General features: G+C 34.8%; 2 protein-coding genes and 1 pseudogene across 4 annotated transcripts; 1 reads left to right on the top strand and 2 right to left on the bottom strand.

The window, feature by feature from the left end:
- Positions 1–2,077: 2,077 nt before the first annotated feature.
- Positions 2,078–6,031, bottom strand: LOC120171974 (FAM10 family protein At4g22670-like). 3 transcript variants are annotated; one of them, XM_039179567.1, is made up of 12 exons: positions 5,846–6,031; positions 5,715–5,772; positions 5,468–5,620; positions 5,300–5,387; positions 5,146–5,226; positions 4,930–4,994; positions 4,534–4,674; positions 3,984–4,100; positions 3,781–3,898; positions 3,635–3,732; positions 3,361–3,418; positions 2,337–2,459 (listed from the first exon to the last, which is right to left on the bottom strand). In XM_039179567.1, exons 1-12 carry the CDS (start codon positions 5,953–5,955, stop codon positions 2,362–2,364), a joined length of 1,185 nt encoding a protein of 394 aa, XP_039035498.1. In that variant the 5' UTR covers positions 5,956–6,031; the 3' UTR covers positions 2,337–2,361. The 3 variants fall into 3 exon arrangements, with proteins under 3 accessions (XP_039035496.1, XP_039035498.1, XP_039035497.1); XM_039179565.1 differs by having other exon boundaries at positions 2,078–2,459; positions 3,635–3,898; positions 5,846–6,029; XM_039179566.1 differs by having other exon boundaries at positions 3,635–3,898; positions 5,468–5,617.
- Positions 6,032–10,122: 4,091 nt separating this feature from the next.
- LOC120172049 (arabinosyltransferase XEG113-like) lies at positions 10,123–15,309 on the bottom strand. Its single transcript, XM_039179624.1, has 13 exons — positions 15,098–15,309; positions 14,308–14,598; positions 14,022–14,227; positions 13,554–13,659; positions 13,153–13,409; positions 12,848–12,983; positions 11,898–11,992; positions 11,753–11,806; positions 11,148–11,261; positions 10,802–10,900; positions 10,601–10,720; positions 10,421–10,507; positions 10,123–10,316 (listed from the first exon to the last, which is right to left on the bottom strand). Exons 1-13 carry the CDS (start codon positions 15,285–15,287, stop codon positions 10,149–10,151), a joined length of 1,923 nt encoding a protein of 640 aa, XP_039035555.1. The 5' UTR covers positions 15,288–15,309; the 3' UTR covers positions 10,123–10,148.
- A 163-nt stretch (positions 15,310–15,472) lies between these two features.
- LOC120172071 lies at positions 15,473–17,982 on the top strand (annotated as a pseudogene).
- Positions 17,983–27,296: the final 9,314 nt, after the last annotated feature.

Below are 27,296 nucleotides of genomic sequence, written 5' to 3'. Positions count from 1 at the left end.
GAATATAAACGAACGAACATAAATAAACATAAACTAACAAATTACCGAACGTTCACGAACGTAAGTGAACAAACGAGCCCTTTTATTTATGTTCGTTCATTTAATTAAACGAACCTAAAATATTATTCATGTTCATTCTTTTAATAGATAAACGAACTTATCGCTGAACTTAAATTCCTTTACAGGTCTAACTACTACTGTGAAAAATGTTCTTCCTAATCATTATTTTTATTGAAATTGTGAAAATTTTATTAAAAGGAAAAATAGTAGTTAAATTTTGACTAAAAACAATATGATTAAATTAATGAAAACACTTGAAATTGTACAAAAATATCAGCTCAACTTTACAGAAAATAGGAAGGGAATTTGGTGAATAGGATAAATTGATAGTTGGAATTGAAAGTCCTCCGAAATAGTGGTGTAATGACAAGGCATTCCAAAGATAGAATTTCTTGCTTGATCTAATGTTTTCTCTTTTGTGTTACAAGACACATTTGACGGTCCAATGAACCATGTGCGTACCAAATAATAAAGAGTTTGGTAGGGCAAATTTTGAAAATGGTTTGAAGAGAATCCTTGCCTTGCTATATTTTTCCTTTTGTATTGTGACTTGCTCCTGCAGCCAATGAAATTTGGTTTTATAGTGAAATTTTTTATATAATTAAAATATTTTTATATTTTTATTAATAATTTATTTTCGTCTTTTAAATATTTATAAATTTACCCTCCAGAATTATAAGCTCATCCACATGCTGTAACGAAGGAACGAAGGATTCATTGACGGTGGATCATTTTCCTTTATTCTCTTCTCTGCCCTAATAAATGATGTGATATGTGAGCAAGTCAAGAGCCGTAAATTATTGCACCTTTTTAACAAGTATTCCAATTCAGACTAGCCGCCTTTTGGCTTGTTTTACTTTACCAATGAATGAATAATGTAATTGAACAGAGAGACAGCATAATTGAAATTTTCTAGACTTTTATTTTGAAGTTAAAAACTGAAAACTTGGATATTTTCTATTGAATTCCACCGTAAGAGAGGTTGTGTTGATGGTAAAAAGTTTAGTTTTTGACGGTTCATCTCTTTCCGTTTAAATGAAGAAATGTAGTTAATTGGTACACATAAAAGAAAGAGAGAAGAGTCGATGATGAAAATAATCAATCGTCAAGAAAGAAAAGTTGAAAAAATATATATAGAGAGAGAGAGAGTCCGAGAGAGAATACAACCTAATGTGGCATGAGATCTTTTGAGGAACAGGTACAACACTTGTCTCCATAACTAAGGAAATGATATAGTCCTTTTACTCTCAATAGTATGCCTCAAAAGATTTGTGTAGACCTTTTCAGTTTCATGTGATGAGATATGTGAATCAAATATAGATTGAAACAATAACCAGAAACTGGTCTGGACTGGATCGCTCCTAAAATATTAAGTTGCTCAAAGATTTTTGTTTTACTCTACAATGGTGTAAAGTCCAGTCATAATATGTTGCGAAGGGTGCAAGTGACCTCTGGATATTCGAGGCTCCTGATCAATCCAGACGGACAGTTAAAAAAAAAAAAAATCAAACTCGACCTTAATACATAAAAATTTCATATTATATTTTTAACTCGAAAAATTTTCAAACTTAATTACATGAAACTTAAATCATGAATATATTATTATTATTATTATTAATTTAATTAAAAACTAAAAATATAATATATATATATATATATATATTACTCATAATTTTTTCAATTCGAATATAAATTCATATCGAATGTCAAATAATTCGTTACTAGAATCAAATACACCAAAGCCAAACGCTGTTGATCGATAATTAACCAAAACAAACTCATAACTCCATTTACAGCCTTAAAATCACTAAATGACATGTACGATATGTTACAACCTAATTCGTGGTTGAACTACACATTATCATTATGTATCATTTGAATTTTTTTTTTCTAAATTCAAATATAAATTTAAGAATATAGGCAACAATTTGAGAAAAAATATCAAGTATAAATTTCACAAATAACCCATTTTAGGTTAAACTTTACCTTTAAGCCCCATGTATTTGAAGTCTATTCCAACATAATAGCAGCCAGGTTGAACCAAAGCCAATGCAAGACTGAAAACATTCGCATGTATAACGAAGGGAAAAACGAACCTCGCTACTTGGTTTTTCTAAAGCGATGGGGGATTTTTTCTCTTTTCTTATTTAAGAAACCAAAAGTACAAAATCCTACAACCTATAAAACAAATTACCAACACAACCACCATGCGAACAGATTCACTAACATTTTTTACGGAGCATAGTTTCCTTCAGAGACGAACACAACATGAATATTCCCCAGACAATTTGGAAATCCATCTTACTTGGGTCCTGCAAATTTGTTCATCATCTTAGCAATTATAGGAGCCACCTTGGGATTTGCTTGATGCTTTGCTAGATTAGCAGGATTCTTCATCACTGCAAAGCCATTCAAAACAACCTCAATAAAACTGTCACATGCATTCCATGTACGAAATTCTGCTGTATTGAGAACCATAGAATTGCCCGAGAAAATACATTTCGGTTCCCAAACTCTATTGTGCATTGCATGCTTAAACAACCCAAATGGTTTAACTAAAAGAGTGAACAGAACAGGTGGATTAACCCAGGAATGTCACATTTGAATGAACAGAAATCATGCAGTGAATATCTATCCAACACTGCTGACACAAAGTCGGTTTAAGCATACAGATCAGCAAAAAGATGTCACCGAAAAGATAACAGTGTGACAATTTACTTTAGTTACCATCTAATCATTTGATACAAGCAACCAAGATCGTGGACCATCCATGCCTGAAGGCTGGCTGGCTTTATGGCAATAAAAGGAAACTTGCAAATTACCAAAGGCATTTAAGAACATGCATAAACTGAAACAATCAGGACAAAGCTGCAGTAGCGACAAATTAGTTACTAAGCCACAACAAATTTTCCCTTATCAATTTTAGATTGACTAATCAAGATATCCAACACCAAAAAATATATAAAGTGCATGTAAAGTCGGACATAATTATACTTCGGCACACAAAACCTGTGATAATCTCAATAAAGCCTCAGCCAAACTATTTGGAGTTCCCTATAAGATACCCATTATGCTCTGTATCCTGATAGAATAGTGTATCTGCTAAACACTACCTACCTAGTATAGAAAACTAAGATCAGCTTAAATATAAACATGTTCCCAAGTTTTCTTGGCAAGCATAGTCCTAAGTCAAACCGAATGAAAAATGAAAGAATACTCCATAAATTGCAAATGTAAGAGAGGAAAGGAATGATGCAATGACTGCATGTATAAAATTAGTAAACATTGTAAAATGCTTACCATCTTGAAGAGCAGCCATGACTTCTGGATCACTAAATGCTGCCATCATTTCAGGATCCTGAAGACAATATGATCAGAAACCACATAAAAAACTATAATAACAATTTACCTTCTCCAAAGGTTTAGCAAGAAAATATTAGTGCGTAAAATATATTCTTATCATCGCAACCAAAAATAATGTGAAGAAAATATGAATCGCAATAGCATATACAAGCATGACAGAGTTGATTGCTATAAAAGTAAAATGAAAGTTCCATAGAACATTAACACTTACATTCAATATTTTGCTAAAATCAACATTTCCAGGCATCCCACTGGGCATGCCTCCAGGCATACCTCCGGGCATGACTCCAGGCATACCTCCAGGCATACCTCCGGGCATACCTCCGGGAAAACCTCCAGGCATCCCACCAGAAAAACCTCCAGGCATTCCACCAGGAAAACCTCCAGGCATTCCACCCGGGAACCCACCAGGCATGCCTCCAGGTTTCCTGCTGGAGGATGATTGCTCCTGCTTCTTCGCCTTCTCATATTCAGCCTTGAGCATAATATAGAATGTAAGCAGAGTCAAAGAAGATAAGGAGAACCCAATATTATCAGAGAATAAATAACCATTAAATTACCTGAGCTTGAGCACGACGACTACGCCTCTCACACTCAATCTTTCTCTCTTCTCTCTCTATGCGCAATCTATCATATTTTCGACGGTGTTCCTCGATGCGATGTGCATTGGGTTCAACCTGTTTAATCAATGAGCCAATGTCAGCTGTAAGTAGGAATCACAACAACAGGGGTCCTGTCTCTCATATTTAGTGAAGAAGGTACAGCAAAAATTTCCAACATTGGTGGCAGAGAATTACACTACTATTTTATGCTAACTTGGGGAAAAGCTTGTTCCTAATGTTTCAGATTTCGATCAAATCACTCAATTAGAAATATAAAGGAAAGCAATAGAACTTAGATAAGATAGGTTAACTAGTGCAAGCCTATTTTATAGAGCTCTGATGAGATGGGTAAACTAGTGCAATCCTATTTACAGACATTCACTTCGCAGGGAAATAGGAATAATCTGATAAATTTACAATAATACTACAGATGTACTAAATCACATGACAAGACGCATGGACTGAAAATTCCGAAGGGAAGAATGAAAAAGGACAGATAAAAGCAGACCTTCTTAAGCACACTGTTTATTTCGTCATCATAATCCAACTTTGATGCCATGTGCAGATCCTTTGCAGCATCTTCCCATTGCCCGAGTATTGCTCGTGCAATGCCACGAGACTTGTAACCCTTAGCAGAATCTGGGTTAATCTGCAAGACATGAATGAGGAAAATTAAAATAATATCCTTCTCAAATATGGCCTTGCCATTTCTGATATAACCGTAAAACACAAGGAAACAAATACAGAAAACATTGTTCGGCATGAACCATTACATATAGTTTTTGAATAACCAAAATAATGCAAGACACCTACTACAAAAGATATACAATTTCTATGAAGCAATTTATCATACAAGCAGGGAAAAAACTGAATTCATAAGTCAAACATCAATGCGTATACAAACCTCCAAAGCGGCATTGGCATCTCGAATAGCAGCATTTGGCTTTCTCATCTTAATGTAAACACTGGCTGAAAGGAGAAAAAAACACCAAGCAGCTGAATCATTCTAACAAATGTAAGAATCTAAGTAAAAAACTAAACGAAACAGAGCATCTGACTAGCTAAATAACAAATACAAATTGAGAGGGAGCATATAACAGGCTAAATAACAAACGCTAACCTCGTGTTCCATACATGATAGCCGATGTTGGGTTCAGCAAAATCGCCTGTGTCAGATGCTCAATAGCTTCCTCTAACTTCCCTGCATTACAATGATTCAGAAAAATACAAATTCAATAAATAAACAAATAAATATTAAGTTCTGATTTATTTGCCTTCAGAAATTGCCTCCATAGCTTTGGCCTTAGCAGATTGCGAAGCATCCCGGTTTTCATCGGTAACATCCACAGAAGGATCACCCATCTGCAAACACCAAAAAACAACAGAATGAAAAATAACTAAAATAAATTAAACCAGAAATAAAGTGTTAGATAGGATAATACCTTCTGCGGAATATCATTATCAGGCTCAACCGTTTCACCTTCTAGCTCGATATCTGATTCAATAATCTCCTCTTCTTCCTCCTCTTCTTCTACATCAATTTTCTCACCTGCATCCGCCATTTCCTCGTCACTTTCCTCCACCACATAACTCTTCTATAAACAAAAATCCTCATTTAGATTAGTAATTTTAGTTTTGAAAAAGAGGAACGAGAGAAATGCGGGAGTTAATTAGTGTTAGAACGGTTACCGATTTGGCGTCGCTGGCTCCATGGCTGTCAGATGATGATGGAAGCTTTGCTCCAAGACTAACAGTGAGAGATTTTTCTTGTTAGTAACGACTGAAACAAAGAGAGATTGAGAATTGAAAATTGAAAATACCTTTCGAGATAATCGCGGAAGAAGGAGAGGGTAGGATCATTGAGAACGGAAGGATTAGATTTGCAAAGCTGGATGAACTTCTTGAGCTCGCTCAATTTCGCCGGATCCATTGGGTTTTAATTTCTAGAGAGAGATGGTTCGTTTAGGGGATTTTGTTTATCAGTCACATATGAAATGCAGCGGCGGCGGCCGGGGCACACTAATAAATAACACTAATGCGCAATGGATCAATCATCAGACGCGCTTCTTCTAGTACCTTCTACTAGGGATCGGATCGCCTTGTATTCAATTATAAACAAGGGTAAACTACTAGTTTAGTATTTATATTATTAGTTTTGATTTATTTTAGTACTTAAATTTTTATTTTTTAAAATTATTTCTAACATTTAGTTTTTATTTAATTTTAATATCCTTTGTTAAAAATTTAATGGATGAACTTGTCGTCTTTCACGCCTACATTCATCGGTTGTCGCATTTTTCTGTCGATGAGCCCAAACGTAACTTTTTATTCTCGTACCTTTTTTTATCATTTGAACGTGACCTTTGTTTAACTAGAAAATATCTCAATTTCGCCAAATTGGTTATTGAATCTTCAATTTTTCATCCTTCGATCTTCATGGTTCATTGTTCGATGGGCCTAAAATTGAAATATATTGGTCGACTCGTGGTCCATTGTTTGGATTGGTGGTTCGCCAACTAGAGCTATGTCACGTTAGTCCGTCCGTTAATTTTTTAATGGTAGGTACTAAAATAAAATAAAAATTTAAATTTATGTATGATTTTGAAAAAAATATTATATACTAAAACGGATTAAAATTGATAGTTTAAGTACTAATCACGTAATTTATCCTATAAACAAATGTAAATTTCTAAATAATTTTATTATATTTTTTAAAAAAATAATCAGTTTTGTATATGAATCACGGTCCACAGGATTTATCTATCTAATAATTGGGGGAAATCGTCAAATTATATTTATAAAAATTTGAGTTCATGTAAATCAAACTATTTAACTTAATATAAAATATTCTAAAATAAATATTCTATTAGGAATTGGATATTTTTTGAAGTTATATATGAAAATGGAAGTTATACTGCGGCATATGATAGCTCTTTTTTATTTTGACTACTAACGTTTCGATTCGATCAATCAAACCAATCATTATTTAAATTATTCAATCAAGTCATTGATCATTAATTTTTAACGGAGGTGGTGACATAGCAGTCAATAAAATTAAGATAATTATATATTTAGTCCTTAATATTTAAATATTCAATCAATTTAGTCATTATTTAATTCAATTAAATAAATCCAGGGGTGTCACGTGTCACTATAAATGAAGGGTGAATTTAATTAATTTTTAAAAACATATTAGAATTAGAAGAGAGCTTGAGGGATTCGAATCAAGGTCCCTGGGCATGCCTTTGCTACTAGGCCGAGTTGTCTATTTGGTTTAAAATTGCACAACTTTTTATATATTGTGTCTGAGGTTATTTCAAACATACATATATATTTCATATATAAATTAGATTATAGTTAATGTAAGACTTAAAAATAAAAATGAGTTTAGTATTTTTATTTATATTATTTTTTACAATTATTTTTAAATAATAATATATTAATTATATTAAAATTATTTAGAGAATTTATATCACATAAAAAATATGACTTTAATTATTTTATTTAAATTATTTTTTGAAATTATTTTTAAATAATAATATATATTAACATTATTTAGAGAATTTAAATCAAAAAAATAAAAATAATTCAATTTAAAAATAAAAATATTAAACTCATTTTTTAAGTCTTGCATAACTATAATTTAATATATATATATATATATATACATAAAAAATAATTTATTTATTAGATTTATTTTAATAATTATATATGTGTGTGAAATAACCTCAAACACATTATATAAATATTTGTGCCATTTTAAACCAAATAGATAGTTTGACCTAGTGGCAAAGGCATGCCTAGGGACTCCTTAAGATCCTTGGTTGGAATCCCACAAACTCTCTTCTAATTCTAATATGTTTTCCCTTTACACAGGTGGTGGCACATGTAACCACCTGATTGGTTGATGGATTGAATATCTTTTATAAGGAGTACTAAAAGTTTTGATAAAGAAGAAAGAAAGAAAATTAGATAATTTTGGTTCAAAACTAACACTGAATATCTAGATCATTGATATGCAGTTCCAGAAACATAAAAATTTCAACAAAAAACACACAATGCGAGCTGAAAATGGGAAAGTGTAAAAGAGGAAAATCTTACTTTCAGAGACCCCAAAAAAGAAAATAAATAACTTCTTGCAAGTGAGGGGAGAGGCTAAGAAATAAACGCAATCGGTGTTGCGTTCCAGCAATTCTTCCTCCATTTTTTCTTTGTAAATAAGAATCTAAAAGACATCGCACTGCTTGGGTTTAAAATTTTACATGACGGAAAATTGAAGAACAAAAACCAAACGAGAGTGCATGTGAGCGAAAGAGACTGAGAGGTAAATGTGTTGTTTGGGATTTCATTATATTTGATCATCTGTTGGAAAATCTTTAACCTCAAGGATTAAACGAAAAAATTAGTATATGTCATTTATACAAAATAATTCCAGCTTTGTTGGTAACTTTCAACAATGATACTTAGTTCATCTTAGTAGTATTTGTCAACTATGCATTTCTAACCCCATTTTTTCTCACAAGCATTTCATCGAGCATCTATGCTTCACCTGAGATGACCTGTATCTAACATTACACATTGAATCGTTGATGGCCCCGATAGTCTCTTGGTCGGTTCTTCTCTCAATGAACCATTATTGAAGTCAACACCTCCACGTAATTCCAAGTTAGATTAGAATTTTTCAAGCATTCCCAACTGAAAAGTTACGCTGGAAATGAGAAGAGAGAAGCGAAAAAAGAAATTCGAGATTGAAAAGGAATTTTTGGTTTAGAATGAAATTGAGGATTGTGTTGCAAGTTTTGAAAGTTGGGGGACCTAAATGCAAGTGCCTGAAAAGTTCAATGCCATATTACAAACGTACTAAATGTTGGGGGATCATATTGCAAACGTACTAAATGTTGGGGGATTGTATTGCAAGTTTTAAAAGTTGAGGACCTAAATTAAAGCTTTAGAAAAGTTTAGTGATCAATACTATACTTTTCCTTTTTTATTTGAAAAAATTCCAGTAAATTATTTTTGTAGAATAGATGAGATTTGAGAAAGAAAAAAGAGAGGAAAATGATAAAATATAATAAAGAAATGTTTTTGTTGTTAAGCTAATTTAACTTTTCTTAGGCCTGTGAAATTAATAAAATAATGGAGAAGGAAATACTCAATAATGGTGGCTTTAATGAAATATTATTATTTGTAATCATTATGTATTTCACTATATTAAGATATTGATATTTGTATTTGGTTGGAATCTGATAAATGAAAGTGGGGATATATATATATCTCGAGTGAATGACAAGTAAAATTAGGTTGTAACCCTTAATATACGGTTAAAAAAATGTTATTAGTTTTGTTGTTGAAAACAATAATAAAATCGATAAAAAATTACTTAAAATATTATTATTATTATCTAAAACATCAAAATTTTTAATATTTCTGGTAAGTGCCTAACAATAACAAAACCGGTAGAAAAAATAACAAAATCGATAGCGTTTTATCGATTTTATTAACAAACCCAGTAAAGCGTCCAATAATAACAAAATCGGTAAAAATAATAATATTTACGATAATTTTTTATCAGTTTTATTATTTAAACAATAACAAAACCGACAACACCTTTTTTTAGCCATACAATAAGGCGTCGCACGTGATCATTTCCCAGTTGCCAAAGCTTGAAGAAATTTTCTAGAAAAAGGGAAAAATTAAATGGTGGGATAAATCTGGCAAAAACATGACTTTTTTTAAAAAATATAATGTATTACTTCGTTTAAAACGAAAAAAGATGTTCAACCACAATTTGAATTTTGTTTCGATCATCGAACTATTAAAATCTTTATTTTAATTACTAATGTCATCATATTCTATTTTGATCATTACTAAAACTAAATTGATAGAATGTGTAATTTTATTAAACTATTATTGTAATGGTCAGTGATCAATACATGATAAAAACATAACATTAATGACTAAATGAAAATTTTAGTTAGATGATAAAAAAGAAGAGTAATAGAGTGACTAAATAGGTAATTTACCCAAAATAAAACATAAAATGAATGAGCGTTCAAAGAATCAACAGGAACCCCGCCCGCCACCATCTGTGAAGTAATACTCCAAATGTTGCTGCTGAGGTTCTTAGAAAGGAGGATGATCCTCTTCTGGGGTTACAGGTGGGGCAGGTTTCCAACCTTGTTTTTCATCCCAAAACATGTCGTAATATATGTGTCCGGGAGTGTGGTTCTCAACGCAGCACCATATACCGACGTACCGCTTCATCCGGTTCCTGAATTTCTCCTCTCTTGCCTGAACATTCAGCATATCAGTACATCTCAAACTCAAATGTGTAAAAACAACAAAGTAAATCACTAATGGAACATGGGATCTTGAAGCTTGATGAAAAGACTTGCCTTGTTGGCGAAACTGAGAAAAGCGTTTTGCATTGACGAGAATTGGATGACTTTGACATCCTTGAATGAAGAGAACACTGTTGCGAACTGTATTTTGCATTATAACTAAGACTATTAAACTGCTGGAGTATTAAGCCATTGGTAAATGTTCAACATAAGCAAGTGAAGAATCAGCCATACCATTTCTTCGGTGCTGTTTTTCGGGAATCTTAAAACATCTGATCGACTTGAGTTACTTGATGCATGGCAATCTTCAGTTCCTTCTTGGCAAAGTTGAACATCAAGCCATGAGTCTTTTACCTGAAACAACATTGAAAGTTAAAGTTTCGTGGAGATAATAGAAAAGACACAATTTAATCTATACCACTAATATTCATTTACTTGTTGGGGTAATAATGGATTGTTGAGAAAAGAATACTCTCTGATGTTAATTGCAGAACCAAACTCCTCTTCTGGAAGGTCTTTCAACATGACATTTACCTACAATTGTGAAAGTTATATTCCCCAGATTTAGAACATCTTATGCTAAAGATAAAAAAGCATCCACAAAATCCATGCATTATGTTGTACTTATAAAAGAGGCTAAATACCCTAACATATAAATTATTTGGTTTCATGGTTGCGTGGATAACAGGGAGGAAAAAATAAGTGCCACAACGTGCGAACGATTCTTACAGGAAGAAACAAGAAAAAGATCAAATGCTTCCTACAATCAACTAAAATTTACCTCAAAAACATGGTCCAAAGGGCAGAGAAAAGGTTGCCTGGTCATTGACCCCTGCAAAACTCCAGGATGTGAAAACCAGAGTCTATCAAACCTGCACCATAATGGAGGCATAACCTGAAATTGACATAGTGAGAAGGAAAAAGGATGATTCAATAAACTTATACAAATACAATACCACAAATCTACATTTGGAATAAATTAGTTAATTTTCCCCACACAGTGTGATACCACTTGCACAGTTGCGCAACAGATTTCACTGGCTCTCTAGTAAGATGAATTTTCAATTTATAGATGTTTTTACCTAATACTTTGCTACCACTAGACACAAGAAATTCATGTTAAAGATCCTACTGTTAAGGGTGTAAGCCAAGATTCTTATAAGAACTATTTTAATCTCTTAGTTCAATTTTCATCACAAAGAAATTATATATTCACAACACTCATTAGCTGAATTGCCCCCAACGCCAGGTTGAGAACAGCTTCCGTAGAAGACCTCCGTTATGAATTGCCCTCAGTGGGACTCGATCCCACGACCACAAGATTAAGAGACTTGCGCTCTACCAACTGAGCTAGATAATCATGTTAACTAATCATAGAATACACACCAGTGTACGGTTCAACACTGAAGCAATAGCAAATGCCGACCTTATTTGTTTCATCTGAACAAAATCATCAAAGAGAAAATTTGTGAGAATAAATACGGAGATTAAAACAGCAAAGGCTTGTGCTTCAAAATTAATACACACATACTTGGTAATTAATAAGAGAGAAGTGTGATTCTAGATTATGCTCCCCATCCAGTAACAGGCTCTTTGGAATAGAAGGTTTAAATGACAAGAATCCTCCTGCACAATTCCTTCAATAAGTTATCTGGCAGCATAAAACATGCTGTGAATGATCATCAAAGCAAGTATTAATATCTAAAATTCAATTGACTTTATATTTTAATCATGAATGTTTGGATTGTATTATCACTCATGTACTGGATGATGCAGTTTATGGTTAATATGTTCCAAGTTCATTTCAAAAAAAAAAAAAACAATTTAGGTGACTTGGATCTTCCTTGATAGATTAATTGATAGCCCCTTCATTAATGGTAAAGATTTAAAAAATGTGTTTCATTTCACTACAAAACTCGAAGTTTCCTTGATAAACTTGTTGGATCGTACATTTCAGACTTTCTTGCATCCCACCCTAACCAAAACAGGCATAAAACATGATAGGAGGGAGATATTCAATAGAAGAGAACCGGCCGATGTTTGATTACGGGCACAAAAGTGAAATTATACACTTCATGAATAGAAGACATTCATCATACCCAACTCCTTTGTTCCCCAAAGTTTAACCAATGATATATCCGTGGGGAAAGTAAATAAATTATTAAGACAATACTGTAACCAAACTGCATTTACATGTACCATTTAAGTCATCCCAAAATACCCACATTGCATATGTTTGATGCCATAATCCATTTAAGATATGACCCCCCACCTCTACATGAATGAAAAAAACTTACAGAAACTTTAGCATGTTCATGTCAGATCAATAAATATATCTGAAACTTAGCAGGATGCAGAAACTGTTTTAAACTGCATTTTGGTGAGATAATATGGATCCTAAAATCAAATCTATAGAAATACTTGATACTTCATAGTGGGCACAGAACATTTGTAATCATAATATAAAAGGCACAAAATTACCCGGTGCATCATAGTACTCTGGTGGATCGTAGAAAACCATGGCCTCCCGTAGTCGATGACGCTTCCCTTCAGTACCACCATATTGGAATGTGGTGTGCAATGCATATGGCTCCAGCCTAAGTTGTTCATACATGGCCTATCAAAAGCATTAGTGCTTAGAACAAGCTTGTTGTACAACATATGCTTGCTATTTACTAACTGGTACAAGCAACATATTTAAATTCACAAGGGTATAAACATGTAAATGTATATACGTGAAGAAACTAGAATTTCAATATCACCATGAACTAGCATATGGATCCTACCTGAACAAAATAAGTGTGCCCACTACAAAATATACTTTCTGGTAGAATTCCCAGCTTGAGATTTCCATCAAAAGCATAAAAAAGTCCACTCTCATCATCAATGGCTGGCCCTGTCTGCTTGCGTACAAGTTCATTAAATCCATTCTGATCCCATATCTTATCATCAGATAATAGCATATCTTTCCATTCTTTTGCCAGTTTTATCGCTGGCTCAGTTGGCCGCCAGTGAAAAATTCCTATATTGTAGGCAGCACCAACTGTTCAAGGAAAAAAAAAGAATCAATTGACAGGAGTAACAAGAATGGCAAATCGAGTTAACAGAAGATAATGATCATCAACAACTGTTCAAGGAAAAAAAAGATCAGTAGATGAAAGGAAATACTTTCAGAAACATCTTTTACCTTGTTTCCAATCAGCCAATCTGTCATCAACAACTGTTGGCACAACTTGGTCACTTGAAGTTAATATGTCAGCATCAGGGTACCGGGCAAGATATGGAAGTGGATTCTGGGAAAGGAACATGGCATATGAAGTATGATTTTAATGTATATCTTCAGAAGTGATCATAAAGAATCACGAGGTAAAAATAAAATAAAATGACGGCATCAGAGAAAGAAGCATCACACAAGCCAAGAAAAATACACACAAGCGAATACATAAAATTTTAAGGTTTAAAGTGCGCAACCCCAGGGAAAAGCTAGTCCTTATCACTAGAATTTTAGTTCCTATAGCATCAAATGAATTAATAGTGTTCCGCGGTATAATAGCATTCTAATAAAATAAAACTTATCAAATTCAGGGGAAAGAGAAGTGAAACCATTAAACTATAGCTTAGTATAAAAGATTGATCTGGGAAGGAAAAGAAGTACCTTGAGCCACACCATGTCCGTATCACACATCAATAGCTCATAACCAAAAGGAAGTATAGAATTTATAAGTAATACTTTCTCTCTTCCCATTTTATGAAATGTAGGAGAGCCCCAACCAACATCTATTGTGCTCATATGGCTGCCCATATCAAAGACTGGAACACCTTTCCAATACAAAGCCTCCAACAGTTTGGTGTCCATAGCACCTAAATCACAACGATTCCAATTCATTGTCCTCTTTTAAGCACAGTTTCTTATGTAACCGATAGAAGATTTAACAGCTTACCAACAAGAAAATTAGATACACCAAGATACGCCAAGTGTTTAACCCAAGTGAGGATAAAATCCATAAAAGTGAGGATAAAATCCATAAAAGCAAAGTTACCAAAGGTGACTATAATGACATTATCTTCCGCCCTTTCTCCAACCAATCCTTTTGTTAGTCTAAAGGACTCCAAAGATGGCATTTTCGAAGTACTAGGTGGAGCCACCAAAATAGGTCTCAACTGGTTGCTACCAGGTTGTGATGCTTTTCCTGTTGGTTGAGAAATGCTGTTGCTTGAATGAGATACACCATCTTCCATATTGAGTTGAGGACATTAGTTAATAGAATCATGTAATGGACTAATGGTAAAAGGACATCATGATATGAGTGAGCAAATAGTCTTCAAAATACAACCAAATAGGCATTTGGATAGGAGTGAGCAAACAATTGGTTAAATCGAATTAATAGAATAAAGCAGACTGATTTGTCCAAAAAAATCAATTTATTTTGTTCCTAATCAATTTTGGAAATCCGAACCAATTAAAATCGAAGAAGATGTTTTAGATAACAAATCTTAAAATATATAATCAATTAATTCAGACACTGATATATAAAATCTGAACTGATCTGATCGATACCGTACTACATTTGAGCAAAACTTTGCAAAATAATTCCACAAAAAGCTAAGGGGAAAAAAGGTCTAACATACAAACAAAAAGTCAAACTGCCAAAAACCCACTAGCAATGCTTCATTTACTGGGCAGTTCTAATAATATTTAGCTTTTTTAAAAGAAAAGCAAAGGCAGCGTACCTTGGGAGAGAGGAGGGGAGGAAAGCCAAGAAGTTGAGATGGAGTGAGTAGTGGAAGCGGAAGGAGAGTAAATGGCGGAGAACACATAAAATGAAGACGCCACTATCCCCACGATGACGGTGGTGTATATGGTCACGAATAGCGGTTTGGAAGCGGCGGCTTCTTGAACGGCGTTTCTCCATCCCACCATCTTTGTTGTGACTTCAGCTCGATCTCTTTTGCCGCTGAATTTTTCAGGATGGAATGCAGAGCATGACTGACTACATGTGTATTTTAGGTGTTTTTCTAGATCAAATTTAATAGCTGTAAGAGCTTAGTTCTGGTCAACTTTCCCAGCTCTTTGTCTTTATTCGATTAGACTATGTATCACAAATCATGGATTTCAGAATCGGACCAGTTATCGAACCGGTCATATTATCGGTTTACTAATTCAAACGTTTGAATTAATTTAATCGGTCAGAAGAATCGGACGACGTCATAATTATTTAAAAAATTAAATAAAAATATCAAAAATATTTAATAAAAAATAATTTTTATATCACAAGTCATATTCAAAGCAAGTCATAACATATATAAGTTAAAAACCATAAAATCAAGTGAAACAAAATGATTCAAATTAACTACAACATAATATTTAAGGTAAAACATATTAAATAATAAATATAATTATATAACTATACTTAAAAAATAAATTTTGGGTTAAAAAAATCATAACAAAATGATATTGTTTGGTTTAATTTTTTAAAAAAAAATAATCTTACATGGCTAAGAAACATAAAATAACATCCCAAAAGTCTAAAGAGTAAAAATATGAGAACAAAACAATCTCACATTGCTAAGAAACATAAAAACGCATCACAATTAACTTCTATAAATAATAGAAGTAATTTGGCATTCAAAATCATAGAGCCTTTTGGTGAGCATTGAGTGAACTATTCTTTCACTTCAATCAAGCTCGAATTTTAGGCTTCAATCGAGCTTCTAAATTTTTTTTGAGTTCAAGCCTTTTTGAGTTCAAGTTTCAATATTATATTTCGAGTTTGAGTTGAACTTGATAATTTTTAGCTTGTGAGTTTGAGTTGAGTTGAGCTTACTTTTAAAGTTTTCAAGTTCGAGTCGAGCTCAGCAATACTCGAGTTCGACTTGGCTCATTTAACAAACGACGTTGTTTGGTTTAATTTTTTTTTAAAAATCAAAAATCCCGGTTTTTTCCGGTTTTCAGCCGGTCCGGTTCGAACGGTTCAACGGTTCTGATCGGTTCATGAATAGCGGTTCAACCAGTTTAGATTAAACGAAACTAATCAACGGTTTCCGATTGAACCGATTGAACCTGCAGATCCAATCCGATTTTCAAAACAGAGCAAATCAGTCACTACCTTCATTTTAAAACCATTTTCACTCCCTTTTTTAAATCGAAATCATTCTCTTTACACCAACTCCTAGTGAAATTTAGGGTAAAGTATATAAATATTCCCTGAACTTTTCAGTCACTTGATTTTGGTCACTTAACTTTTGAAAATTACAATACAATCATTGAACTTTTAGTTCATTTTCATTGTGGTCCCTGTCGTTACCTTCTGTTAGTGTTTGATGATGTGGCACTTAACTACTGTTAAAGCCCCATCTTCTTATTCTTCAACATTTCACAAACTGTGGCCAACCAAGTAATATGAGGTATTCCATCAGCACCATGATTCGTTTCCAATAAACGACGACGTTGGTGAGGAAGACAACGACTCCCCACATTGTGAAAGTAATGCTTCAATGGCTAGTATGAGGTATTCCAACAGCACCTCGACCAGTGGCGAGGGTTTTCCTCCTCGCATGATGTTGTCATCGTGGATCCAGACTTCTCCATGGCATTTCCCTTATTCGTCTGCGCTCGAGAATAATTTCGGCCAAATCGGACTCATTGACTCTATCGTCAAAGAAGAAGGCCATATTTATTCATTGGTTGCCATCAGTGATGTGTATACACCGACACTAATAGCAAGACCATCCGCGTCTGGAAGAACTTGAAGGAGTTTTTGGGTTTCAAGCTAAAAGTTGGTAGGTCAAAGCCATTATCGTGTTGGATGATCTGGTCTTCACTCGTCATCAAGATGGTAAAATCCATTACTGGAAAGTTTTTTCATCGAACCCTAGTGTGATCAAAAGACACGATAGTTTCTCGAATTTCATCGATTTCCTCAAAAGCTTCGTTAAACTGAAGAACTACATTGAAGTTCAGAAAAAAAAGAGTGTTCTTCAGATCAAGCATTTCTATGTTGTTTCGTGCTTGAGCTTTAATGAAGAATTCTGGTTATTATATTGAGGTTCATGGGATAAAACCATGAAATTATGGTGGATATCCAATTTCAAGTGCTTGGAATTCGTCGACGACGCTCATGACGACGTTATAAACTCCGTCTTCGTCAGTTTCAATGGCTTCGTGTTCATCGGTTCCGTCGACGGGACAGTTAAGGCATGGAAGAGAGAGTTTCTAGAGAAAGTAACAAAGCATTCCATGGTTCGAATGTTGTTGAAGCAAGAGAATGATGTGATGACGTTGGCCATGAGCAGAATCGACGACGTTGTATTGCGGGTCGTTCGACAGACTCGTCAACTTTTGCGAACATGAGAACCAAAACCTACTGCATTGAGGGGTTTGAAAGGGCCATAAAATGGCTGTTCTCTGCATGGCTACCATTGAGAACTTGGTGTTCATCGGCTTCGCTGATAAGAGCATATACGTCTGGAGGCAGGAAAAAGACATCATCCACATGTGCCTCTCAGTCTTAACCGGTCACACCGGCCCGGTGAAATGTGTAACGATTGAAGAAGATCGTGACACGTTGAGGAACACCGATCACAAGTGGATTGTTTATACAGTCTGTGAAATGTAGAAGAAAAAGAAGAAGAAGAAGGGGCTTTAAAGGCAGTTAAGTGCCACGTCATCAAACACTAACGAAAGGTAACGACAGGGACCAAAATGAAAATAAACTAAAAGTTTGATGATTGTATTGCAAGTTTCAAAAGTTGAGTGACCAAATTGAAAGCGTCCTAAAAATTTAGGGACTATTTTTATACTTTACCCTAAAATTTAAGGTAAATTAGATTGATGTTCTCTTTTATTTTAGATATGTCTTATTTTAGCCATTAAATTTGAAAAAAATGATGTATGTTTATTATATTTTGGTCACTGAACCTCTAACTTTAGTTAGTTCAATGACATTATTAAAAGTGACCGATGACAACAATTGAATGTGACCGGGGATGGTGATGAGCGGTGGTTGGTACCAAGGATTTTGACTAGATTTAGTGGTCAAATGATATTTTATTTAAATTTTAAGAGTCAAATTTGTATTTTATCTAAAGTTTAAGGGTCAAGTTAAAATTTAATCATTTTTACTAACGTACTATATCATCAAAATAATGAGAGTTAATAGTCCAACAATCAAAATAAGACATATCAAAAATAAAAGTTACCAAAATATAACATTTTGAAAATCAGTGGATAATATAAGACAGACCTAAAACAAAAAGAACCAACATTGTAGTTTACCCTAAAATTTATCATGTGTGAGCTTCACATTGGCGATATAATAAAATTTAATATCACAATACATCTGTTTTGTATTGCAATTTTATAGTTCAAACTTGAATTATAAATTTCAAAGGAGAAAAACTGTAATTTTAATATTATATTGGCTTTTAACTATACAACTCTTCAAAAGGGTTAAACCAGAAGTTAATCAATTTTAAAGGGAAAAAACAATTTTACCGTTTGCTAATTTTATGTAAATTTTAGAATGTAATAATTTTACTTTCGACTTGCACCCTAAAAGCACACATCATTACAATACGAAGTGAAACAACCATCACCATAAACACAAAAGAATCCATGCTTTAATTTTTAAATATGCACACAACTACCAATCAATTGGAACTCAAAAAGGTATATATCCACCCATATGGTTAATTGTGTAAGAAAAAATCAATAATTAAATAAGAAATTAATCTAAACGTTATTGAGGAAAAACGTGGAACCAATGGATGGTTTGTAAATGTATAGACGTGCACGATATAGGTGACGTAAATATCTTAACCGGTCGTGACCTCTTTGGGCTTGCGGATATTTAACCCAAATTTAAAATATTTTTCCTTAAATAGAGTATATATTTTCAAAATTCAGTTTTAGAATTGAAATGATAAATACTAAAAGATTCCTTTAATTCAGACAATAAATTTGGAAATTGCTTGTTATGGTTATTGATCCCCTTTTCTTAAATGCTTCATTAGGTCAAAAATATACAATGGTTTACTATGTAAAACCTCTATACATACCGTGTAAACCTGTTAGGTTAAACACATTTATTACAACTAAAAAAAATAATTCAAAAGAATTCTTTTTTTTTTGTTATAGATGAAGGCAATGGAATAGTTCGTGATCTCTGTAGAAGTGCAATTGTAGTTGATCATTTAATTGTTGTATCATAGGAGACAGATGACCAACTATCTCAAACACCATAGGAGTGACCGAAAATATGTCTTAAAAAACTGCGTTGCTGTAGGCCTCAACTCGTTCCAATCAGTTATTATGTCAAAACGTGTATTTATTTCTATATCGTTCTTTTTTATTATTAATAAAATATTTAATTTTTATTTTCTCTTCTCAGATATATATCTAATGATCTTAAGACAAATTCTATCTTCTAGCTTTGTGAAAACAAATCCATGACGATTCAGAAATTTTAGGGAAATCTTGAAAAGTAAATAAATTCGTGTTCAAGATGTATCTTCTCGTTTAACGAGTTTGCTTAATCTCGAAGTGGACAAATATATGTTATAAAATTATCGTTAAAGTAACCTTAGTTACTGATTTTGTTTCAAAATATTAATTCTGTCTGATAATAAAATAAAAAATAAAGTATAAATGATTCTTTATCTATGAATTTTCTTCCATATGTGGTTGTTGCATATAGTAGAGAAATTAAAGAGTTAATGTGATTCTTTCTATGTTATGGTATTATTGGAGAATATTATTATGGTAAGATTTTGCTCATAAAAGTAAATGAAAGCATTAATCACGATATTATTACTATGGTATTATTACCATATAACTTTTGGCTTTTAATATGGAATATTAAATATGGCATAAATAAAGAATATCATTAGTATTGATAATTAATATTAAATGTTATAATAATTATTGATCGTGTTTTAGAAATACTATAAATTTTATTATCGTACTATAATTTCTTTTGAGAAATTTTGTAGCTATAAACGGATTCGGAGTTTAGTCCAAAGCTATTGATTTTTGAGTTGCTAAAAGTAAAATAAAATGATTAATTCTTTTTTATTATTGAGTTGCCAAAAATAAAATTAAAGTATTAATTCCTTATGATTATTTAGTTTTCAAAAGTAAAATCAAATGAATAATTTCTTTTTTATTATTGAGTTGTCAAAAGTAAAATCAAAGGTGAAGACACTAAAATTTTGTTCTTATATTATATTTTTATATATATTTTTCCCCTTTCTCAGGCCCAAATCCAACAGATGGCCAAGACCGTGGAACTCTAACCTAGTCAGCTAGGGTTTCCCAAACCCTAGCAGTTTCAGCCGCCTCTCACCAGCGCCGCCTCTCCAAGCCTCACGAGTCCTCATGTCTCACGCCTTCCACTCAAGAGTCTAAGGAGTCGTGCGAATCCTCGCCACCCACGCTTCTCTTGGCCGGTTTTCTCGCTGCCGTGAACTCCTCAACAAGCAAACAACACGTCGACAAACGTGGATGCATGAAACACAAACACAGAGCATTAGTTTTTTACTAGGATTTGAAATCCTAAAATAGGATTTTCCTTTGATATAAATAACATGTAATCAGTACCATTGTAAGGGGGTCGGAAAATACGAAATACAAGCAGAAGATCACTAGCAATTTTGAGCGAAAATGAAGCTTTTCTTTTTGCAAAATTTCGAAAGAACAAAAGGTAAAGTTCTTACCTTTTGATGGTTATCTTGCATGCTCGTTCATTTGCTTCTCTTTCTTTTCTTATTTTTTACTCAAAATACGCTAAACACGCCGATGAACAGGGGAGGTTTTCGAAATTTTTGAACCCAGATTTACACCCCGAGGCTTTGTTTTTGAGAAAACTATTTAGATTTTCAAAACGAGGGCACCGAGAACTCTTAGAAAAATGAAAACTTTTTTGATTTTGCCGCCGATGATGGCGGCCGGTGAGGCGGCGTGGTGCCGGATTCTGAGCTCACATGAATCCCACGACGGCGTGTACATCTTTTTTGATGAACACTTGAGAGGAAACAAAAAAATGGGAAGTGTCTCTGGCTCGCGAGGGAGGAAAAAAACTCAATTCCTTTTGATTTCGACCCTCAATCAGGGTTTTCTTTCAATTCAGTCCCTTTTTTGGATTTTAATTTTAATTTTTTTTCCTATTACATTATAATATTCATATATATTTTATAGTATTTTTTTTCTTTATTTTTACATATATGTGTCATTAGTATTTTATTAATTTTATTTATATGTTATATTATATATGTATGTATACATGTATTTTATTACTTTTTTATATTCTTTTTATCTCTTATTATTTGATTTATTTTTCTGAATTTTTATTCATTTATCTTTGTTTTCTTTATGTATCTTATTCTATTTTGTCTTTATTTTTCACTTCAGTTTCACTATCTCAATGTTAATCGTGTTGAATGTTCCCCCCCCCCTTTCATTTTATATGTTGTTAGTTATATATATATTCTTTTTTCCTTATTGCACTTTCTTTATTTTTTTTTATTTTCGTCACCTTTGTTTTTCTAACACTTTTCTTGATTCTTTAAGAGTACGTTTTCAAAAATGGCTAAAGGTGAGTAATTTGGATCGTCATTTTACCTTTTAATTTAAATTTAAATTTTCTTAATTTAAGACAACTGGAAATTACGTAGTACCGAAAGGGCAGTTCAAGGGTGCTAATCATTCCTTGACTGTATTCGACTCCCGAATCCGACATATCTTTGGTAAGACGCAGATCAAGTAAGAAATAAGGTATCCGATTAACCTATTTATTTTTAAATAAATAATCGGTGGCGACTCCAATCATATTTTTCAAGTCGAAGCCCAATTCTGGGGCCCAACCGAAAGACGGTTGCGACAGCTTGGCGACTCCGCTGGGGACCAGGTAAGTAAGTCAGGCTAAAGTAATTTCCAGTTGTCTTTTTAATGAAAGTGGTAAGTTTAAATTTTAAGGTAACATTTCGATCCTTATTGCTTACTTTTGATTATATTTTTCCCGAGTAAATAGTTGACTGACCGTTTTCTAATGATTTCAGCTTCCCGAACTTTTTTCATCTAAGGCTCTAAACCTGAGCTCCGAACTCGTTTTAAGTGGGGGTGAAAGCGACGCATTCGTGTGAATTTATTCACCGCATATGCCTAGCAAGTAACCTTCGGGATTCATATACCTTATGTCTTCGTGTGAATTTATTCTCCGCATAGACATAAGGGAATGTGTCCTCTCGAGTTTAACTTAGTCCACACAAGCCTGTGATGGGTTTAGGACTAAGGGTCTGGCAAGCCCAAGGGGGCACCAGCAAGGAGAACTCGGGTACCATTTTTTAGAACCTAAACCGGGAGATTTCGAAGAAATAGAGCCTACCTCAAAACCACATTCCAAAACCTAGGACATTTTTTTTCCTAACCATTTGATTTTCCTTATGTTTTTTTTTCTTGCCATTTATTTTTTGTTATTTTTATTTATTTCTATTTATTCTTATTTTACTAACTGTTTGCCTTTGTGTTTGTTTTTTGGCATTTGCATCATAACAAGAGGTCATTGATCCCTAAAAGGTGTTTGTTATACAAAATAATCTGAATTAATGGATAAAGGTGTTGTAATACAAGAGATTAAAAACCCTGAGGTACGACTATGGTCCGAGAAGACTCAGAAAGAAAAGGGAGACATTCTTCAAGGAAGCTATGTGTCAGAACTGGTTAGCTACGCCTCTATTAGCCTGAACCAGAATGACGTGCAAGAGCTTCAGGACATCTGGGGCAGTTGGAAGAATGATCAGAAACAGAAGTTCAGCCAACGATACGGTGACATTGCATTATTGCTTCATATCAAGTTTGATGAGCCTTTGATCAGAGCCTTGGTTCAGTTCTGGAACCCGGGATACAGTTGCTTCACTTTTAATTATGAGGACATGGTACCCACCATTGAGGAGTATACTACATTGTTGCACTGTGAAAATATCAGACTGGAGCGAGCTTATATTAAACACATCAAGAGTCAGCCTTTCAAGATTGCACTAGCCAAGGTTGCCGGGGTTGACGAAAGATGGGTAACAGACCAAACTCGATGTAAAGGCAATGGGGAAGGAATTGCCTAGCTTCATATCAAGCAACTGATGAAGGACCATCCCGATGAGTGGAAGGCAATAGACCTATTTGCATTGGGTCTGTATGGTCTGATTATATTCCCGAAGACTTTGGGATACATTGATGCTGCTGTGGTGGAACTATTTGAGCAACTCCCGAAACGAGTCAACCCAGCACCGACCATCTTAGCTGAGACTTTCCGATCTCTCAATCATTATAGAAGAACTGGTGGAGGAAGGTTCACAGGGTGTGTCCAGCTACTCCAAGTCTGGATTCACATCCACTTTTGGAAGACTAATGGGGTTGTCTACCGCCGATTCAGCACTACCTATTCACCATTGGAAGAGTTCATCACTATGAAATGGCATGAATGCGCTTCAAAGAAAAAATGGATGAAGGTCTTTACGCATCTTTAGGACCAGGATATTACCGGGAGAGCCCCTTGGTTGTTCCTCAGTGACGTTCTTTTTTGATGTGGGGATTCCGACACTATGACCTTACTTGGACTTTGGGGTGTAGTTAGGTATGCTCCATTATTAGCACTTAGACAGTATGGGGCACGTCAGTTTGTCCCAGCAACATACGGATTATCTACATCAGAGTTTGTGTATCACGGTGACAGTTATAAGAAGAAGATCAAAGAGATAGCTGAGTCATGGAAGAAAGTATCCCGGATGGATGTTGTGGCTGCTAAAGACATGTTCACGCTAGACTATTTAGAGTGGCGAAGATTGCGGAAAAATGACAATACCCCGGTACCAGACTGTGAGGACACACGGACCATGGAGGAGCATCTCAGGCATGTCCCTTATGAACTTGAGATAGCTAAGGCGGAGTTTGAAGTTGTGAAAAATGAGTTAAAGAAGAAGGTCAGAGAGCTTGAAGCCGAGTGCTACCAGTGGAAGCTAGATGCCGACTCTCAAAAAGATCGAGCAGATAAACTGGAAAGAGAGCAGAAAAGAGTCCGTTTTGAGCTCGAAGATTTAAGAAAGGGGTATCAAGATACTGTCAAGGATAACTCCAAGTTGAAAGTGTCCTCTGAGTACTGGAAAGATAAAGCCCATAGCCTGAAAAGAAAATTCGAGGGGACTGATGAGAGAACTTGGAAGGAATAGATGAAGACTACCCAAAGACGCTTAGCAGACAGTCAGCATCAAAACCAACGCTTGAGAATCCGAATGGCTGATATGGAGAAACAACATGAGAAAGATGGTAAAACAATAGCTGAGTTAAAAGCTATTGTAGATGGAATCAAAAAGCAAGCGAACCAGCTTCAAATAGTGCCCTTCGACGGAGGTTTGCAATGGCGTTTCCGTTGGGAGCAAGCGCAACAAAGGGTGAAGGCCAGAGACGCAGTCATCCAAGACTTCCTGGATCAAGTAAAGAAGGCAGCTCGCCATCTACATGGCCTGGCAAGGGAAGCTGGAGTGGTTCGACAAGGTATACAACTAGTGACAGATGAAGGAAGAAGACTTGTCAACTTACTAGAAGCTGTTCGGGGTTTAGAGGATTTAGTCCGAATGTACCTTTGATTGTTTTTTATGTCTCTTACAAGATAAAACATTTTTGTCTAAATAAAGATTATTTATAATAATGAACACTTTTCTGGATCAGTGCCTCTAAATCGCATACATCATACATTGCATACTTTGCATTATATATATATATATATATTATATTTTCCATGTTTTTACATTCATATTAACTAAATGAACATGTCTCAGAAAGGGAAAGAGCAAACACCAAGCTTACCGCCGCAAGCATTGAATACGCATCACCCGCACAATACCCTAGCAAAGAAAAGACAAATGGAGGCCAGAATGGAAACAATCGAGGAGAACATGGCAAGTCTATAAAAAGAACTAGAAGATAAGATGGCTCAAAACAGTCAGAACACTCTGGAGTCCATCAAGAAAAACCAGGAGTCCTTGGTCGACCAAATAGTGGCCATGTTATTAGGTTTACAGCAAACTAGTGCAGTAGGGGGAAGTCCCTCTGAAGGGGTAACCATATCGCCAACCCCACAGGTGGTTATTTCACCCGAGATCTTACCCAGACCACAAGAGAATTCTTCTGCTGTCAAAGGAAAAGTATCATCTGCCGTAAGGATGCAAACTTCCAAAACCAATCTTGATAATCATCCAGATGATTACAATATCCCGGATTTCAATAAAGATGACAAAGCGAAAAAGGTGGAAGAGAAGATAAGGATGTTAGAAGATCAAATGAAGATGATCCAAGGGGATTATGATTATTATGGAGTAGATGCAAGGGAACTGAGCCTGGTTCCAGATTTGGTGCTTCCGCCAAAGTTTAAAGTTCTTGAGTTTGAGAAGTTTGATGGGAACAGCTGCCCATCAACCCATATTACTATGTTCTGTCGAAAAATGACAGGATATGGAGGGAGTGACCAACTCCTGATCCACTTCTTTCAGGAGAGCCTGTCCGGTTTAGCTATCCGGTGGTACAACCAACTCAGCCAAACTCATATCAAGACATGGAAAGACTTAGCCAAATCTTTCCTGGAACAAATATAAGTATATCAATGATATGAGACCAGACCGGGTTATGCTACAAAACTTGGAGAAGAAACACAACGAGAGTTTCCGACAATATGCACAACGATGGAGGGATTTGTCTGTGCAGGTTCATCCACCATTGGATGAAAAGGAAACTAGAAAGTTGTTTGTACAAACCCTGAAGGCACCTTACTTCGGGCACCTGGTGGCAATTACATATGGAGGTTTCTCGGATTTAGTCATGGATGGTGAAATGATCGAGTTGGCCATTAAACAAGGAAAAATTGAGGGAGGAGACTCCAGTAAAAAACCTTCAATGAAAAACAAAGACCGAGAGATCAACAATGTCAACACTTATAATGTCAACAAGGGTGTTACGGTCTTAAGCTCAAAAACCACTGCAACTGTACCGTCTGGTACTTCTACCCAAGCTCAAAGAGAACCAAGAAGAGAAAGGGAGCAGTTATATCACATTCCCATAACGTACAAAGAGTTATACCAATAGCTCTTCGACACTCACGCGGTGTCGCCTTACCCAATGGATCCGATGAAGCCCTCGTATCCGAGATGGTATGACGAAAACGCTCACTGCGAATATTATGGTGATGTGCAGGGGCATTCTATTAAAAATTGTCTCGCATTCAAGAGGCTTGTACAACGAATGCAGAACAAAAATTGGATCACTTTCGACTCTGAAACACCAAACATCGCCCAAAATCCCTTGCCTAATCATCCCGAGACCGGAATCAATGAAGTCACAACGGAAGATAGTAGGAGAATCAAAAACCAGTGTTTCAGGAATCAAAGCTCCTTTGGCTTGGGTATGGAACCAAATGGTAAAGGCATGGATTCTTGCACCCCAGTCATATGCAGTAAAGAATGAAGGTGGTAACTATTGTTGTTACCACAACGAAGAGGGGCATAAAGTGCAAGAATGCTCCGAATTCAAGACGTTAGTCCAGCTCATGATGGACCAGAAAGAATTGGAGTTTTACGAAGAAGTTCAGGATTCCCCAGAAGCAGACATTTACGCTACCGAGGGATCATCAGACAAAAGACTCGGGATGGGTAGTCCTTTGATCATTACCCCTAAGGCAAAGATGATAACAATAATACCACAAAAAAGAGTGGTGATCACGGCACCTCGACCTTTTCAATACAAGGATAATCGACAAGTGCCATGGAGGTACGAATGCCAGGTGAGCACTTCCAAAGAATGTGACAGCAAGGTGGGGTAGAGATTACTGGAGCCCTTCAAGGAAGATGTGTTGGCTATCAATGAACCTATAAGGGAGGAAGAAGCTAAAGA

This window comes from Hibiscus syriacus, unplaced genomic scaffold, assembly GCF_006381635.1.
Source record: "Hibiscus syriacus cultivar Baekdansim isolate YM2019G1 unplaced genomic scaffold, ASM638163v2 tig00111841_pilon, whole genome shotgun sequence".
NCBI lineage: Eukaryota > Viridiplantae > Streptophyta > Magnoliopsida > Malvales > Malvaceae > Hibiscus > Hibiscus syriacus.
This window is presented reverse-complemented; position numbering and strand designations above follow the sequence as displayed.